At 42.3% G+C, this 16929-nt stretch overlaps 1 protein-coding gene and 1 long non-coding RNA gene across 11 annotated transcripts in view; one reads left to right on the top strand and one right to left on the bottom strand.

Annotated features, from left to right (window-relative positions):
* Window positions 1-12642, bottom strand: part of ZNF236 (zinc finger protein 236) — an 88900-nt gene extending 76258 nt beyond the window's left edge. For 7 of the 10 annotated variants that reach the window (XM_075416583.1, XM_075416587.1, XM_075416589.1 and 4 more), the window contains exons 1-2: window positions 12474-12553; window positions 266-408 (exon numbers count right to left, since the gene is read on the bottom strand). In XM_075416583.1, the coding sequence (XP_075272698.1) occupies window positions 266-408; window positions 12474-12534 (204 nt within the window). In that variant the 5' untranslated portion in view covers window positions 12535-12553. Of the gene's footprint in view, window positions 1-265; window positions 409-9541; window positions 9726-11780; window positions 12097-12473; window positions 12554-12622 lie in introns of those variants that run through there. The other 3 variants (XM_075416593.1, XM_075416591.1, XM_075416592.1) reach the window with 3 other exon arrangements.
* A 277-nt stretch (window positions 12643-12919) lies between these two features.
* On the top strand, window positions 12920-15097 carry LOC142360754 (uncharacterized). Its single transcript, XR_012763333.1, has 2 exons — window positions 12920-13080; window positions 13916-15097. It is a non-coding gene; the product is annotated as an uncharacterized LOC142360754 (long non-coding RNA).
* Window positions 15098-16929: the final 1832 nt, after the last annotated feature.

Raw genomic sequence — 16929 nt, 5'->3', positions numbered from 1 at the left:
AAAATCGCTAAAATTAAAAGTTACTGAAATAGAAGCAACAATCTAAGTAAAAATGGCATCAAAGTAAGGTCCTGTCTCAAAATAAACATGAGGAAACATGAAAAGAGAAACTTCATAAAACTCTGAGCTTCCCCAGGTATTGGTGATGTGAGTAAAAAAATCTGAAAACCTGAAAACGATGTCTTGTGTTAGCTTTACTTGTCAGTATATGAAAATATCAATACACACTAGTATTTTTAAAGTTTCTATCCACTAAAATTCATACCTTGTCATTTTGCTCATGATCCCTCATATGGCGCTGGAACTGGGTCTCTTTTGGAAAAGACAGCAAACAGATTTCACACTTATGGAAGTTAGGTACTTGGTAGGGAAAATTACTGTTCTCTGTATTCGGTGTCAGAACTTCATCTAGAAAACAAGCATCAAAGCATTTGCATGAAGTCACATTTCATTTACTTATAATTTATTGTAAAAAACAGAATCCCCTGAAGCAGAAACTATTGAAACTCCTGTAAGATTTTGACTTTGCAGTATCACAGAATGTTCAGGGTTGGAAGGGACCTCTGTGGGTCATCTAGTCCAACCCTCCTGCCGAAGCAGGGTCACCTACAGCAGGCTGCACAGGACCGTGTCCAGGCGGGTCTTGAATATCTCCAGAGAAGGAGACTCCACAACCTCCCTGGGCAGCCTGGTCCAGTGCTCCGTCACCCTCAGAGGGAAGAAGTTCTTCCTCATGTTCAGACGGAACTTCCTATGCTTCAGTTTGTGCCCATTGCCCCTTGTCCTGTCGCTGGGCACCAATGAAAAGAGTTTGGCCCCATCCTCCTGACACCCACCCTTGAGATATCTATAAGCATTTATTAGGTCCCCTCTCAGCCTTCTCTTCTTCAGGCTGAACAATCCTAGCTCCCTCAGCCTTTCCTCGTAGGAGAGATGCTCCAGTCCTCTCACCATCTTATACAAGATTCTAACTTCACTGGATCTCTAAGATCTCAGGCGTAAACATTACTGCTTCCATTGACACAGGATTAAAGCAATATATCCATCCCTCTACCTTCCAGTCACTAAGCAGATAAATAATCACCTTATCCTAGTAATTTGAAATAAATTCTTTCTGTGCTTGATAAACACACATCAAGTTTGCAACAAAATAAAATGAGCCAAAATACACCAGGTATAAGATACTGCCAGGAGTTACTTTTAACAATATTGCAACACATGTTTCTAAAAAAACCTTTTTAATACAACAGAGTCAGCAGTTCTGACTACACAGCTTTTCTGCTCTCCCCCACTCCATTCTCCAACTCTTTTTTTTTCTTTAAGAAAAATTTAGACATCTTTTCTGTCTTCTACTTCTTGAGATATAAAACCTTTATTAGTTACATTTATAGTTGTAAAACCAACACCAATACTTCAAATAGCTAAGAGATGCAATAAACTGCCAGTCAAACTGTGTACACATGAATTAAATGAAGAAAAATTTTTATAGACTCAGTCTAAGCTCACAGTTTTCTTGTTTTCAACTCCCAGAGTCACACAACTTTTGATATACGAGTTGCAAGCTTCTATAACCTCTTGCTCAAATGGCTGAAGTCAGTCCTATTAATATCTTCCTTATAACTTAAATATCCAAGTTAAATGCATTTTACACGTGAGAAGATACTGTATTACTAAGGACGTTATCTTGATTTGAGAAAAACTTTAAGAAAAGCAATTGGCAGGAAGAGTTAAAATACATAAGATCATTCACAGCAGTATTAACAAAAATAAAAATCAATCGACTTGTGCTGCAGATTAAGGACACTAAAGAGAAAAAAAAAACCCACAGAATTCAGTTTCAAACATTGCTACAACTCAAACTGCATCAACACCAGAATGCAACAGGATGAAGAAAAAAAAAAGGCAACATTGATTTTATTATCTAGACATGCAAGGCCTGATGTTTCCCTCTCAGTCAGTACTTCTCACCATATATGTAAGAATTGCACATATGAAGTAACAACACAACTAGAAGTTTACAGCATCCTGTTTATATCTCCTCAGAGGAAACCAAGTATTACGATTCATATAGTATTTCTGCTCAGTACTGCACCTACCTCAGAGTCCTGCCTCATTCAAGGGAAAAAAAAAAAAAAAAAATCAGTAACTTTTGTCCTGACCACTCATTTTCCTGCTAAAATTCTCATAAACAAACGTAAAAAGCTTGTAGTTGTGGAAACTCTAGGAAACATTTCAGCACAAGATAATTTGGGCAAGAAATCACAACTAAAAACAATGTCCTGGGGACTTCTACTTCCCACTTCTGGACCAAGTCACCCAATCAAATTTCAATTTGCAAAGTTTAGTTCCGCATCCTTCTGTTGGAGAGAAATAATTTGCTTAAGCATCACAGATCTTTAACATCTATAAACTTAAACCTACTGCATCCTTCAAAGAACTCTCAGCTGTAAATCCACAGTATACGCACACCATTTCAATAACAGACATCCTTTCCATCCCTGAAACAGTCACAATTCTTCAAAAGCTGAAAAGCAGAGCTTTAATTATAAGACACTGTCCTTTAAGCATCCTTGTGATAAATATACCCGAGTAGAATAAAGGGCACAAAATCCATTTCTGTAAATATTGGCATGACAAGAGAAAGAGAGGTGAAAGAAAAATCTACTCCAATTCTCAGACTATATGAAAACGTAATGCAAGCAGCTTTCCTTTCCCCTAGAAAAATGAGTAACTGTTCAACCCCATGAAGGCCTGACCTCTCGCTTTAAATTGACAACTGAAAATAATCCAATCCATGACTTTAGAAAGGCCTTTAAGCCTTCTCCATGAACCAAAGAGATTATCTTTAAACATTCACTCTCGAGATCAAAGATACCAGACAACACACAAAAACAACGCCTAAGTACATACAAAAACAATGCCTAATTCAAGTGGTGAAAGTATAACTTTGAAATAATTAAAGGTGCTAACTTCTCTACAATTTGAAACACAGAAAAAGCAACATACTCACTAGCATCTGAATGGAATTACCAAGTGAGTTACTTTCCAGGTCAGTAACATTTCTACACATAATTTTTATTAAAATGTGTATCATATCTGTATTGACTGCAATACTGATTAATCTACAGGTTATGAATTTTCTTCTGGAATTAAAAAAGGACTTCATTTAAATTAACTAAATGTTACTGAAAAACTAAATAGCCTTGTGATGTTTCAACACAATTTAAGTGATAACTCTAATGGTATGAAATCATACCAGATGATGCACAGAGTTATACATGAAGAAGGCTTTTCAGCTTTTCTTTAAAAACAAGGAAATGATCACCACTAAAGTAAACAGAAAGGGATAACAAAAGAATAATCTTAGAATATTTCACGGGAAAGAATCGAAAAACAGCCTAAACTTTGGGAAACGAGGAGCTCAGCACATCATACCCTGTATCGAAGTGTCAAGAGCTTCTCAAGACCAGTACACAGGTGGTCACAAACGCTGAGCTGCCGCCTGCAAACCTTTCCACCTTCCTAGCAGCCCTCAGACCCCACAGAAGAAGAAATAGAAGGCACGCATTTAGAAAATGCGTTGCTTGCACTTCTAACATCTTAAGCATTGCACTTTCAAAGAAAACCTTTGTAACTCTTTGTAAAGCCAAATCTTACACCTTTTTGGTCCAATCTTTCATATTGCCAAAGAGCAAGACAGACATCTGGGAGTCAGGATTGAAACCTAGAATTAGCAACTGGACTGGACAGTCCAGTTTGACTTAGCAGAGAACTCTTACTGCAGAAATCCTTAAGGATAAGGCACAGGAAAACACTTTAGGTTAAATACCGCAAACCTTCAAAGGCTCAACTATTGAAAGATCTGGCTGAAGACTGCCCTAAGTAGTTACAGACTGTATGAATAAAAAAACAGTCCAGTTTGGATTTAAAAGAACTCTGAAAGTTCAATTGCTTCACTTTCACTCAAGGGGCAGGACTGAGATCTAATGCAGATTAAAATTAAAACACAAATTCATTTATTCATTAACATTGTGTCTCAAGTGACTTAAGGGAAACATGAGACTATAATAACCTTTTTTCACCTGTATTTTCACCAAAATAGTTTGGTCCTCTATTAGCAGCCAAATACTTGGTATTTCTGAGAGTTGCACAGCTCCCTTTTATTAAAGACACAGGAAGTGAACTTTAATTTATTCTTCAGTAGAAACCAGGAGAGTATTCAGAATAATATCCCTGTTGAAATCAAGCAACTGGGTAACTGCAAGGGCAAAACTTACACTGTGTTCAGAATTGGGAAGGCAGAAAAACAGGAAAGACACTGTCAACTGAAAACATAACAAGCAAGTGAGCTGTATTTTAACTTCTCAGGGAGCTGTCACAGACTTGTAAAGTATGACTTGGGTCTGTCTTAATTTCAATACAAAAATGAAGTAAGAGTTTGACAAGAGTTTTTGTTAGAAGAATTAATAACCATACGAAGACAATATTTACACTGATACCTCTATATCATAGCAAGTCAAAGTAATAACCTACATTACCATATTTTGGGGAAATCAGCAATAAAACCCAGTTGTGCAATCACCTTTCCTTATATCGGAGAAAAAAATGCTTTTAGACATATCAGCTTAGACCATGAAACAAGCCAAACACTGCAAAATACAGAACCTATCTTCAAGGCCAATATTTTTAAATAACCAAAAGCATGGGAGATCACGTCAGTTCAAGAAGTTGACAGTGGGATATGCATCCTGTACTTTTAAATGCACTGATAAATTTGCTAATTAAAAAAAAAAAAACCAAAACACTTCTAAACATTCCCTCTGCACCAAAGGGAAACAAAATAAAAATACTGACATACATGACAGTGTTTGATAGTCACAATTCACCATTTATCAGATTAGCAACCTTTGCTCACAGAAAAATGTAAATATTGGGTATACAGATTAAGCTATCTATTGATTGCCAGGTATGCTCCGTCCAGATGAAAACACAAGTCTGCTGTCTCTTAACAAAGTAACAGAAAGCCATTCAAGTCAACACCACAGAATTAAAAGCTTGAAGTTTTATTTCAAGTCATTAACTGATTAAGCATATAATGTCAACAAAATCACATGAAAAACTGGCATGCTCTTACTAGAGGGAAGCTACTTATTGACATCCATAAACAAACATACACACAGAGAAAACACAAAATAAGTATCAGGCTAATGAATTCCCTGAAAAACAAGGGATTCCTTCAAGTCTGCACACTACAGCAAATGCTAACCATCACTGAACAGCAGCAAAGTTTAAAACACTGCCATTTACTAACTGTATAGAAACAGTGCAAAAGCTACTGTGGTCTTTTTTTTTTTGCAATTCTGCAGTATGCTTGTCTAGCTGCAACATAAATCAACCCTATTCCATCACAGTTTGAGAGAAACAGTCAAGCATCAATACAATCAAACTAAACAGGGAGCATTTAGCTCATTACGCAATGTCAAACATACATTTTGGCTGTATTCTTACACTTTGGACAAAGTGCCCAAAAATACCAGAATTAGATTTGTAAAGTACCTACCAAGGATAATAAACTTTCAGTTTAAAAATGGGCTTATTCAAATACTCTTAATGTTACAACCTTCAAGTTCTTTTGAAATTAATTGTCCCTGACAGAGCAGCGGCAATCAAGCGTCGGGTCAACTCAGCTACAGATTTCTGCAATACCACCTTCAAGAAAACTTGACCTCGGGAGTTGAGTCAGCAAGCAGGTGCTCTCTGCTATAAGCCACGGATGACAACGCAACATGGAAGGAGGAAGACAGAATTAGAACACTCTCAACCATTCCTCCCTTATGTAAGCAGCACTGTGCCTCATGGCAGCCTGCCGTCCTCTCTGCACGGCGCAGATGGACTCATTCAGCTGTAAACGGAGCACAGCCTTACTAGATCTCTAACAGCCTACTCGCATCCAACTGGGGGCACACTGCGAATACAACGCTCAAGCTTGCGGAATTCATGGATGAAAACTTGTCACTGAAGTTAAATGGCAGCTGGCAAGTTTAGGGCCAAAACGGTCTGACCCTATCAAAACATATTTGCTAATTTATGAGTGGAAAGTGATAGGACAGGAGAACAAAACAGGGATGGCAATATGGATGTCTCCTCATACTACACTTCAAGTCATAGAACACAAATGACAATGAATCAATAAAACATTTTGCTTAGTTCTGCAATCATAAAAGAATCAGGTTAGTTTAAACCTAGCTCAACACTCTTAAACAGTCGTTCCTCATGACTTCTAATGGGAGGAGCTGGGGAAAGACTCAACTCTCAGTCCATGTATCGGACCAAAGTACCAAAATCAGTCAAGATTTGCTCATCTAAGACAAGGTAGTTTTACTACGTTTTGGTCAGTAATCAATCTGGAATTTAAAGCAGTACCAGTCCAGACACTTAGCTTCCAGGAGCACGGCCAGGTGTCAAACGCCCAGCATTTGCCAGCACAAAGCAGCTGCACTCCCCTCTGGACCACAGATGACTCCAGAAGTTGCGCAGCCCCAGCAATGCACTGCAGGCAGCAGAGAAGCCTGACAGGACACAGAATGAATAGCTCCATTGTAGCTGGTTAGATGCTGAATAGATTGCACTGGGTCTGGCTGGGATGGAGTTAACTTTCTTCATAGCAGCCCATATGGTGCTGTGTTTTAAATTTGTGACTAAAACAATGCCGATAACACACCAATGTTTTAGCTGTTGCTGAAGAGTGTTCGTACAGCATGAAGGCCATCTCTGTTTCTCACCCTGCCCCCACAGTGAGTAGGCTGAGGGTGGGCGAGAGGCTGGAGGAGACAGCTGACGCAAATCATCCAAAGGGATAGTCCACGCCACACAGCATCACGCTCAGCAATACAACGCGGGGGCAGTCCTTCCAAGGCAGTCTTTGCTCAGAGACTGACTGAGCATTGGCCTGCTTGTGGGAGGTGGTGAATGTTTGCCTTTGCATCACTCGGTTGGTTCTTGGGGGTTGGGGGGGGGGGGGGGGGGGGGGGTTTCTTTTCTTTTTTTTTCTTTTTCCCTTTCATTTATTAAACTGTCTTCATCACAATCCACAAGTTTTTTTTCTTGCTTTTGCTATTCCAATTCTCTCCCACCCTACTGCAGGAGGAAGCGAGAGAGTGGCTGGTGGGTGCTCGATTGCTGGCCAGGGTCAACCCACCAAATAAATATACCACCCACATCACGCTAACCCACGTACATAACTGAAAATGGGCATTTCCTTAACCATCTCTGATAGCTTCATCTGGTACTGCTAAATATTCCAAAACAGAAGTTACACTTTTTTGACAGCTGCATACGAATATACCAAGCTAGCATTTTTCAGCTGCCAGTTTTTATATGACCTGGATGCCTCACACGTCAGACCTTGACCCCTACCTGTGCCCAGCCACTACACTGTTACCAGAAATTTCAGAATGAACTAAACGATTTGCTAGATGATCTTCACTCTCCCCAAGATGCAACACAATCCAACTACAGCAGAAAAACTTGAAAGAGACATGAGAGGTCTCAAATGGAAATTCAGTTCTATCTGGAAACAACGCACAGGAATGAATGGGGGATGAAGGTATGAGTGCAACTGCAACAGAGAACAAAATAACAAAGATCTGTAATCGACAGAAAGCTATGGAGAAGTGGCAGAACAAGGCTGAAGTTATCATACAGCCAGAACTTAAACACAGGTTATTTAACTGTATGGGTTACTGGGGGAAAGGCATAAACATATTTCAAGTATAGAGAGGAACTAATGTGGAATTAAAGAACACCAGCATAATCATCTTCTTGCTAAGACCCAACATATCCTGCCTGCATAAACTTAGATTTTGCTACCATAGAACACTGAGATGACCAAACAGATGTATCACTACTAAAGCCTAAAGATTCTATTTTCTAAGGCAAAACTTTCAACAGTCCCTCCTGTATGTTTTAAAAAGGAATTACCTATACCTATCATATTTAAAAGACGAACCCACATTACAGAAGCAGTACCACAACCTCTTTTGATTCTTGCCTGCAATTCAAAGAATTCCTCTACTGCTATTTGAAAATGACGAGACAGCCGTGAAAGTAAAAAACTGATAATTTCATGTTGCTGCAACTCAAACAGTGGCAAGCAGTAATGTACCTAATAGAAAGAACCTTCGTTATGGTGAAAGAACATTTAGGGCAAAAGAATACAACTGAGGGTGCAAGAACAGCATCAGAGCCCTCAAAATCCTTCTCATACACCTGAAAGAACAACAGAAATAGCAAAGTAGTGACTACCAACTCATGGTAACAATTCCAACAAAATGGAAACTCTCACAAATCAGCAGAAAGAACCCACGACAAAGTCTCAAGTTTTCACCTAAGTTTTCACAGGACCTACAGAAAATCCTTGTCCACTACAGTAGCTAATAAAATAGCCATTAGCACACAAAATATTTTTCTGGATCTGTAAGAAACATGTCTTCAAACATTGTCTCTTCACTGGCTACCTAAGTGAACAGTAAAAGCCTGGTATTTATTTCAGTTCCAGCCTAACAGCAACTATTCATTGCTAAATTCTAATTAAAACAAAAAGTTGAGTAGGATTTTTCAAAGTAACAACCTTACAATATGAGGCCTACCACATTTTTAAAAACTCTTCTCAAAGCAAAATCATACTGCACCTCCAAAAACACTTGTGTGTTTCACGGCTTTTTCTTTTCAGTTTTCACGCACTTCTCCCAAGCTCCAAAAATATTTAAAATTGGCATTGTCTATTATGCTAGTATCTTAAAGAAAGCATACAGAGAATATTTTATGCAAAGTCAGTTGACAAAAGTAAAAGTAAAGGTAACAGTTTGAGGGATTACTACTAATAAAGTATTGCTAAGATATCCAAGCTTAAATCTGAGAAATATATTCATAAAAGGGCATGAGAAAACATACACCAATATAAATAGAACACAATAAATGTTCCCCTGCATGTTTACTTTGTGCTACCTCAGCTGCACAACGGCAGTGGAAATCACTTTCTAATGTCTTACAGAGACTCCTAAGACTACTGAGTAAATAGAACTGCCCCCTCAGCCAGTGGTTCTCAAACGAATCTTGGCAACCATACACACGGCCTAAAATTATGACAGTTCAAACGCTGTAATACGGGTTACTTAGAACCACAGCAGCCACACTGGAAACTGAGGCCACACACACGAATAATTCTTTTTTAACGTGCTTCTCAGGTTAGAGGCCATGTCATGAGAACCTATGTTAACACCAGTTACGTGTTAAGAGCTGCTTGTCCCTTTCTTTCTTTAACAACATCTGCATGGAGAGGCACTTTTTCTAATGCATTCTTCTTGCTTCATGTGTTTTCAAGGTCTCACCCTGAAATTTTCAAAGGCAAGAGCCAAGGACCTGACACATCTCTGTAAAAGGATTTGCTACACAACCACTGTTAAGCAGCCAGAGCAAGAATCAAGGAGCAGCAAAACCCCAAATCACAGACTAGCTCTTCTAAGCTTCTTGAGAATCATACCCTGTAGTTCATCCACCTCCAAGGAGAACCACAGAATGGTTAAGGTTGGATGGGACCTCTGGATGTCATCTTGTCCAACGCCTTTGCTCCAGCAGGGCCACCCACAGCCAGTTGCCCAGGGCTGTGTACAGATGGGTTTTGAGCATCTCTGCAGAAGGAGACTCCACAACTTCCCTGCGCAACCAACGCCTCCACTCAGCCACCCTCACAGTAAAAAAGTGTTTCCTTATGCTCAGACAGAATCTCCTGTGCTTCAGCTTGTGCCGATCAGCGAGGTCAATTTGAACAGTTCAATTAAGTTGGTTTTTTGTTTGTTTTTTTAAAAAGATAATCACAATACAGCTTTGGGAAAAAACTACCAATGCAAAAAAGATGTCTTGTAATAGCAGCCACTGAGGTCAAGATACCATTTTGGCTATTTCTGCCTAGAGCTCAGTTTTTTATCTAACATATTTAATTTTCCTAGAATAAAGAACATGTTCTAGTATTTGACATGCAGGGTGGTTAAAGAAGCCTGAGGAAAATGCACAACACAACATTACTGATTCACCCTTACTTTCTTCCAAACGAAGTTATATTACCATAAACATACAGACTGTACAACTGCAGAGAGCAAGACTTCTCTTCCATGACAGACATTAGTCTGCCAAGGTTGTAGGAATTCTGAGGGCCACACTACAAAGGAACAAAAGCTAAAAACATATAATTTCCTAAGCAAAAGATATGGAATTTATTTTTGTAAACAGCTATTCTCTAAATAAAATTCCTCCCGCTAAAAGTGAGGCCCATGAAATTCACAAGTTTTCAAAGACTGTCAGCCTGTATCTGAACAGGACAAACAGCCAAATCTCCTGAGAACATAAATTCCGCAGCTTCAGTCTTGCTCAGTCAGAGCTTCTTCATTCATGACCTTCTCTTAGCCATGTATAAGTGTAGGAAAAAAGGTGACACTTGCTGACACTGACTTTGCTGTTTTCCTAAACTGCTGAAATCTCAAGGACCAAAGACTCCAGAATCCATAATATTTGCCTGTACAGGGGAGAGTCCTTGCAATTGCAGACTGCTGAAGTCTCCGAATCTTTGTGCTGGCCCTACACCCTGTAATTCTAAACTGCTGTCTGCAATCAAACTCCCTCTATGAAACAATTTCATTAATAAATTAGCAAGTTTCTTTTTAAAAAATTAAATACATGAAAAACACAAAATATGATCGAACGCACAGTAAGATCCGTCAGCCATACCTCTTACCATAGGAAGGGTCTAAGATCAGGGTCCAACTATAAGCAAAAGGGACACAGCTACTAGGGACTTCTTCTGGACAGCTTGTCTCAGTCTTGATCTTTTTCTCATTCATACACTGTACCATTACTGCAGGAGCTTATGTGCATATGATACATGTGCACCCCTGAAAAAACTACTGCAGAATTAGGTAGACATTTTAGTTAAAATACACTTCAAAAACAAGGTCAGCTTCCATAACTGGTAACAGCCAGAGCTCTTTGAGTCCTTCTTTATACACTTATTATTTAGTGTTCAAAAACAGCTCCAACAACAAAAAAACAATATAATGAAAACTTCTGGTAGGAATCTATGGCTCATTTGGCATTCCATACTGGAGAAAACATTTTACCCAACTTCCCAACACTCATGTTAACAGTACAGCATTAATTTTTTTTTTTTTTTGCCTGTCAGCACATTTCAGTTCTACAAAAAGTACTCTACAGAAGGCTCAAGGCTCACCTACACATTCCTCTTGCAGAGTCAGAGCTCACTTACAAGCATTCAGAAAACCAGACATTCTAAATGCATACTGAAAATATTAATTAGTTGACCCTTCATGACTGAAATAATCATGATATTTGACTGTTTAATGAAATATCTCCCCGTTCTACCTGGTGAAAAAAAAAACACACCTACTGCTACATGGTTGTGCTGAAAGAAGTCATTGCAGAGGGTTTCAGGTCTACCTGAAACACAGGATTTTTGCAGTTTGTGGGCTTTATTCAGATACTCCTCACGGATCCCTAGTGACATCAGCCGGAGTGAACTACACAAAAGAGCCAGAAAACTCACCAGCTACAAATTGCTGTCAAAAACTCCCAATCTCATCAAACCAGTCCTGCCCTGAAGTATTCTCTAGTCATGAACGACACTGAAACGCAACCAACAACGTGAAGCGTGAGACAGACTAATACCCGTTCGGGAAAGAAAACCAGCTCTTTTTTACGCGTCTACTCACAAAGAAAACGACTAGAAAGGTGTTTTTTAAAGCCTCGAGAAAAGGAAGCCCTCAGCCTTGCCACCGGAGAGATGGAAGAACCGAATCTTGTTTTCACTGGTTTGTCACCCTTTATTCGAGGCTCTCGATAACCCGGCCCGGGGGAGGGGGCAGGAGGAGCGCGGCGGAAGGACACCGGAGCCTTCCTGTCCGCTCCTCGCCCGCCCGGGCTCTCCCCCAGGCCCTTGCCAGCTCCGGCCCGCCCGGGCCGCCGCTCGCCGGAGGCGCCCCGGGAGGAAGAAGGCGGCCAGGCCGCTGCCGGAGAAGGGCTTCTCGGCCCAGGCCGGCAGCCTCACCGCCCCCCCCACGACGGGGAAGCGGGCGAAGGCAGCGGCCGCGCCGCCACCAGTCCCTCCCGCACCCTCCGTGGGTGAGGGGCCATTGCAGCCACCGCTACTCCCCGAGGAGGAGGCGAGAGCGGCGGGGATCGGCGGGGCAGCCGCCGCCGCGCCGTGTTTGGCGGCGGCGCTGCCCGCTCGGTATCATTCCGCAGGGCCGGGCCAGGCTCCCCTCCCCTCCGCCGTCTCGCCTATACACTCACACAATAGACCCGGCCTCCCTCCCCCATATCCGGGGACTATATGCGGATCCCGCGGAGGCTTTTCGCCTTCCACCCCCGGGCGCTCGCCGCGCCCGCCCGGCCGCGCTGTTTACCTGACTCGGTGCCGGCCTGGCCGCTCTCCCTGCCGGGCTTGGGAGGCCGCCCCCTCGGCATGGCTGCCCCCTCCCTCCCCCCACCCCCCCGCCCCCCTCCCCACCCAGCGCGCGCGCACACACACACACACACACACACACACACACACTTGGCAACGGCGGAGGAGGCGGCGGTTGGGGGTGGGGACGAGGGGGCGCGCCCGGCCCTACACACGGGAAGCCAAGCGGGGAGGAGGGAGGGGGGGAGTTAGCGCAGGCGCACAACGGGCCCAGCGGCGGAGGGGAGGAGGCGCCCTCACGGCACGGTCAAGCGGCGCAGGCGCGCTGAGCACACGGCGGCGTGAAAGAGGTCGCGGAGGGGCGGTGGCAGGGAGGCGCCGTTGCGCATGCGCTGAAAGGCGGGGGCGCTGGTACATCCGGGTGGTGTGGCGCATGCGCGGGGCTGTGCTCGGCCCGGGAGGGGGCCGCTGGTCTGCTGAGCGCGGGAGCCGGGTCTCGGGAGGGCGGCGAGAGGTGGCTGCGTCTTCTCGTAGCAGTTCTTGGGTCTTGTAAGCTGTAATACTTGGTTCTGTGAGCTGCGTGCGGTGGAGTTGTGCCCGCTGGGAAGGTATTAGTAAAGTGGGGGGGGGGACACGGGGGTGTCGTTGATGGCTTGTTCCAGCGCTTCGTGGCTTTCCCTGCCCCCAGAGGCACTGCTCAGTTTCGTCTTTGAATTCATAGGGCTTCAGCTCCTGAAATGAGATATTTATTACCCCTCTTTCTGGCTAAATAATAATAAAAAAAATACAAAACGCTTGCTTTTGATGGGTGACTTATCTTTTTCCGTTATCTCCACAGTCCGACCTGTTTAGGCTTTTAAAGCTTTCTGTGAGTTACATGTTCTTCGTCCCACATGGCCAGCACCTGGCTGGTTTCTTCATTTCAAACCATACAGTGTTGCAGTAGCCTCTGTTAAAACACAGTTGATACGATGTAGGCTTAGTTAAGCAAGCTCGATGACCCTGTCTGCATTTATTACACTTCATGCTTTAATGTCGCTTCCGGTAGTCTGCAAATAGTGTTAGGCAGGTACTTCAGATCACTGATCAAAATATAGGGCAGGCTGGGTACTGATACCTGTAAACTAGTAGCAAAACATTACTTAATAGTTTTCTCATCATTGAATGTTAACACTTTGTTTAATAATTTATCGTGTTCTGTTGCAAATACATGGAGCTGTTTTCATCAGTTCTAAGTTAAATGCCTTTCAGATACCTACTTAAATTACATCTAAAAACTTGCCTTTGGGCTACCAAATGTAATCATATCAAAGAGAGAAATCAAGTTTTTGGAATGCAAGGTTTCATTTCTTCCTGAAGGCTAAGGCTGGGTAAGCAATATTTAGATTTTTTTCTTCTTCTGTCTCCCAGTAAAAAGTGTACTGCGTTTAATTTTCTCTGCAGAAGTGCAGCATGGATAAATACGGAAAGGAGGACTGAAGCTGCTGTGACCGTTGCCTGGGGCTCCTGTGAGCTGCCTGCTTGCTGCGGCCCAGCTACAAGCCGGGACAAGGCAAAGAACAGCAGTGGCCTCTGGTGGATGTAGGCTAGTTCTGTGCTGAAAATGAAGATTGCCGGTCCTTTCAGCAGTGAACAACAGTACAGAGTACACCAGACAAGGTGACAGCTGTTCGCAAGATTTCAGTTAGACCCTCGGGATGGGACTCAAAGAAACTAAATCAGTTTCCAAAAAAACTTTGCACAGGCTCATTGTTTTAACGACTTCTTCTGATTTTCTTCTAACTTTGCTATCAGGATTTTCTTTGGGTTTTTTTCAATTGTGGTCTTCTGCATTAGGATGAAGAACTTTGAATCTTGAGTTTTGTTTCAGTTTTGAAAAGAACTGATGTACACTTTACAGGGATGTAAGTAAGTGGGATTGTATGTGCAAGCAACTTCTGTCTGTACTGATAGTAATGAAAGATGTGCATCATTTTTCAGGTCTGATGCAAAAGCCAACTTTATTTTCTGGTTTGGCTTTTCAACATCATTGTTCTCTGCATTTCTTTCAGTGTCCGTCGGCAGTACATACAAACGTGGTTAATTTTGTACTGCAAAAGTCTGCATCATCTGTTCCAAATTTATGTGGTGCATTTGTCATTGCCTGTCACTTTTCTAACACTTCAGCATCACTCTCATTCTGTACAAAACTAGCTCTGTATAAAAGCAGAAAAGACATCAGATTTTACTTCAGATCCTGGAGTCTGTACTCCTGGGAGACAAATAACAGTCTATGAAGAGTGCATGGAACAGATACTGAACAGCACATGAAAATAACTTTTTATTAATAAGGAAATCGAGTGGTAAATCATATGCTTAAAATACCGTCTTTACAGCAGTTTTCAATCTATTGAAGCTGTTTAATCTCTGTGTAATTTCCTTTCTTTGTCTATGTGATTTGACATAATATTTTTCACCTGCATTTTGCAACTCCTGAAAGAAAGGTGCTGCATGCATAGTAAGACTGTTGCTATACTTGTTAGTGAATCTATTGTCATCGTTTGCAGAGATGCTGATATTTCAAAATGGTTAAAATTTGTTGTGTTTTGTAAATAATAAAATAACCTATTATGGTCTTTCTATAAAGTCTCAGTCATTATTCTAGAGGTGCTACACAGGAAACTTCTCAGTTTTGGGGTGTGCCCGAGCATTGCAAGCCAGTGCCTTCTCGGGTGAGAGCCCAGCAGACTGTTACTCATGCTCTGCAGTCCGTGCAAAGGAAGCATCAGTCTGTTCCCCAGAAGGGATCTGTAACATAGTACGCAGGGTGCTAGATGGTTGGCCTTTAACTTTTGCTATCAGGAGTTTCATCTGCTATCACCACTTATTTCTAGGAAGAAAAGCAACTATCATATCAGCCCTTAAAATATGCAAGATTTAAAGTTACGCTTGGTTTTCATCTACAGATGAACAATATAACAACAGAGAGAGTAAGGTTAACACAAGGCCACTGAACAAATTGAATTCTAGGTGCTACTACCAACTAGTAGTACTAGATGTGCTACTAAATTTTAAGGCAAACTGATTAAATCCGGTGAACCAGCTCGGTAAAGCTGCTTACTAAGTAGGGTACTATTTACTGTTAAGGTTGTCAGACCCTTACTGTTGTAAGGTACTATTTTCAGTTGCTTATGGCTTTGCCACACTGGAATTGTTTGGACTAAAATTCCCATGCTAGCTGTCTAACTTCATTTTGGTTTTGGTTGATTTGAACAAACTGCTTGTATTTGTCAGATTAGGTTTCAACCTTTTTTTTTTTTTTTTTTTTAAGAGGGCACATGAAATCACTTGCTGTACTCGCCAGTGAAACCAGTGATTGAAAATTTTGACTCTAGCGAGAATTTTAAGTCAGGGTGAGTCCATTACTCTCTCCAATAAAAGTTCAGATGTGTCCTTTTTATATATGTTGCATAAAAATCGATTAGCGTGTGCTCAATATTTTTTCATTTTGAGGAACTGGGTCATAGAATCATTAAGGTTGGAAAAGACCTCTAAGATCATCAAGTCCAACTGTCAACGCATCACCGCCATGCCTCCTAAACCATGTCCCGAAGTGCCACATCTACACCTTTTTTGAACACCTCCAGGGATGGGGACTCTACCGCTTCTCTGGGCAGCCTGTTCCAATGCCTGACCACTCTTTCAGTGAAGAAATTTTTCCTATTATCCAATCTAAACCTCCCCTGATGCAACTTGAGGCCATTGCCTCTCATCCTATTGCTAGGTACTTGGGAGAAGAGACCAACACCTGCCTCACTAGAACCTCCTTTCATTCAAGTAGTTGTAGAGAGCAATAAGGTGCCCCCTCAGCCTCCTCCAGACTAAACGGCCCCAGTTCCCTCAGCCACTGCTCATAAGACTTGTTCTCCAGACCCTTCACCAGCTTCATTGCCCTTCTCTGGACACGCTCCAGCACCTCAGTATTTTTCTTGTAGCGAGGAGCCCAAAACTGAACACAGTACTCAAGGTGTGGCCTCACCAGTGCCGAGTACAGGAGCACGATCACCTCCCTGCTACTGCTGGCCACACCATTCCTGAGACAAGCCAGGATGCCCTTGGCCTTCTTGGCCACCTGGGCACACTGCCAGCTCATGTTCAGCTGGTTGTCGACCAACACCCCCAGGTCCTTTTCCTCTGTGCACCTTTCCAGCCACTCCTCTCCAACCCCGTAGCATTGCATGGGGTTGTTGTGACTCGAGTGCAGGACCCGGCACTTGGCCTTGTTGAACCTCATACAGTTGGGCTCGGCCCATCGATCCAGCCTCTCCAGATCCCTCTGCAGAGCCTTCCTACCCTCAAGCAGATCAGCACTCCCATCCAGCTTGGTGTCATCTGCACATCATGTAACAGCTCTCTGCCTGTGTTCCCCAAGCCGGGGCAGCACAGTACTTTCCCTGAGTTAAAGCTGTAGGTGTGTA

Source organism: Opisthocomus hoazin, chromosome 3 (genome assembly GCF_030867145.1).
Source record: "Opisthocomus hoazin isolate bOpiHoa1 chromosome 3, bOpiHoa1.hap1, whole genome shotgun sequence".
Taxonomy (NCBI): Eukaryota; Metazoa; Chordata; class Aves; order Opisthocomiformes; family Opisthocomidae; genus Opisthocomus; species Opisthocomus hoazin.
The sequence above is the reverse complement of the archived record's forward strand: the minus strand, read 5'-3'. Positions and strand labels throughout refer to the sequence as shown.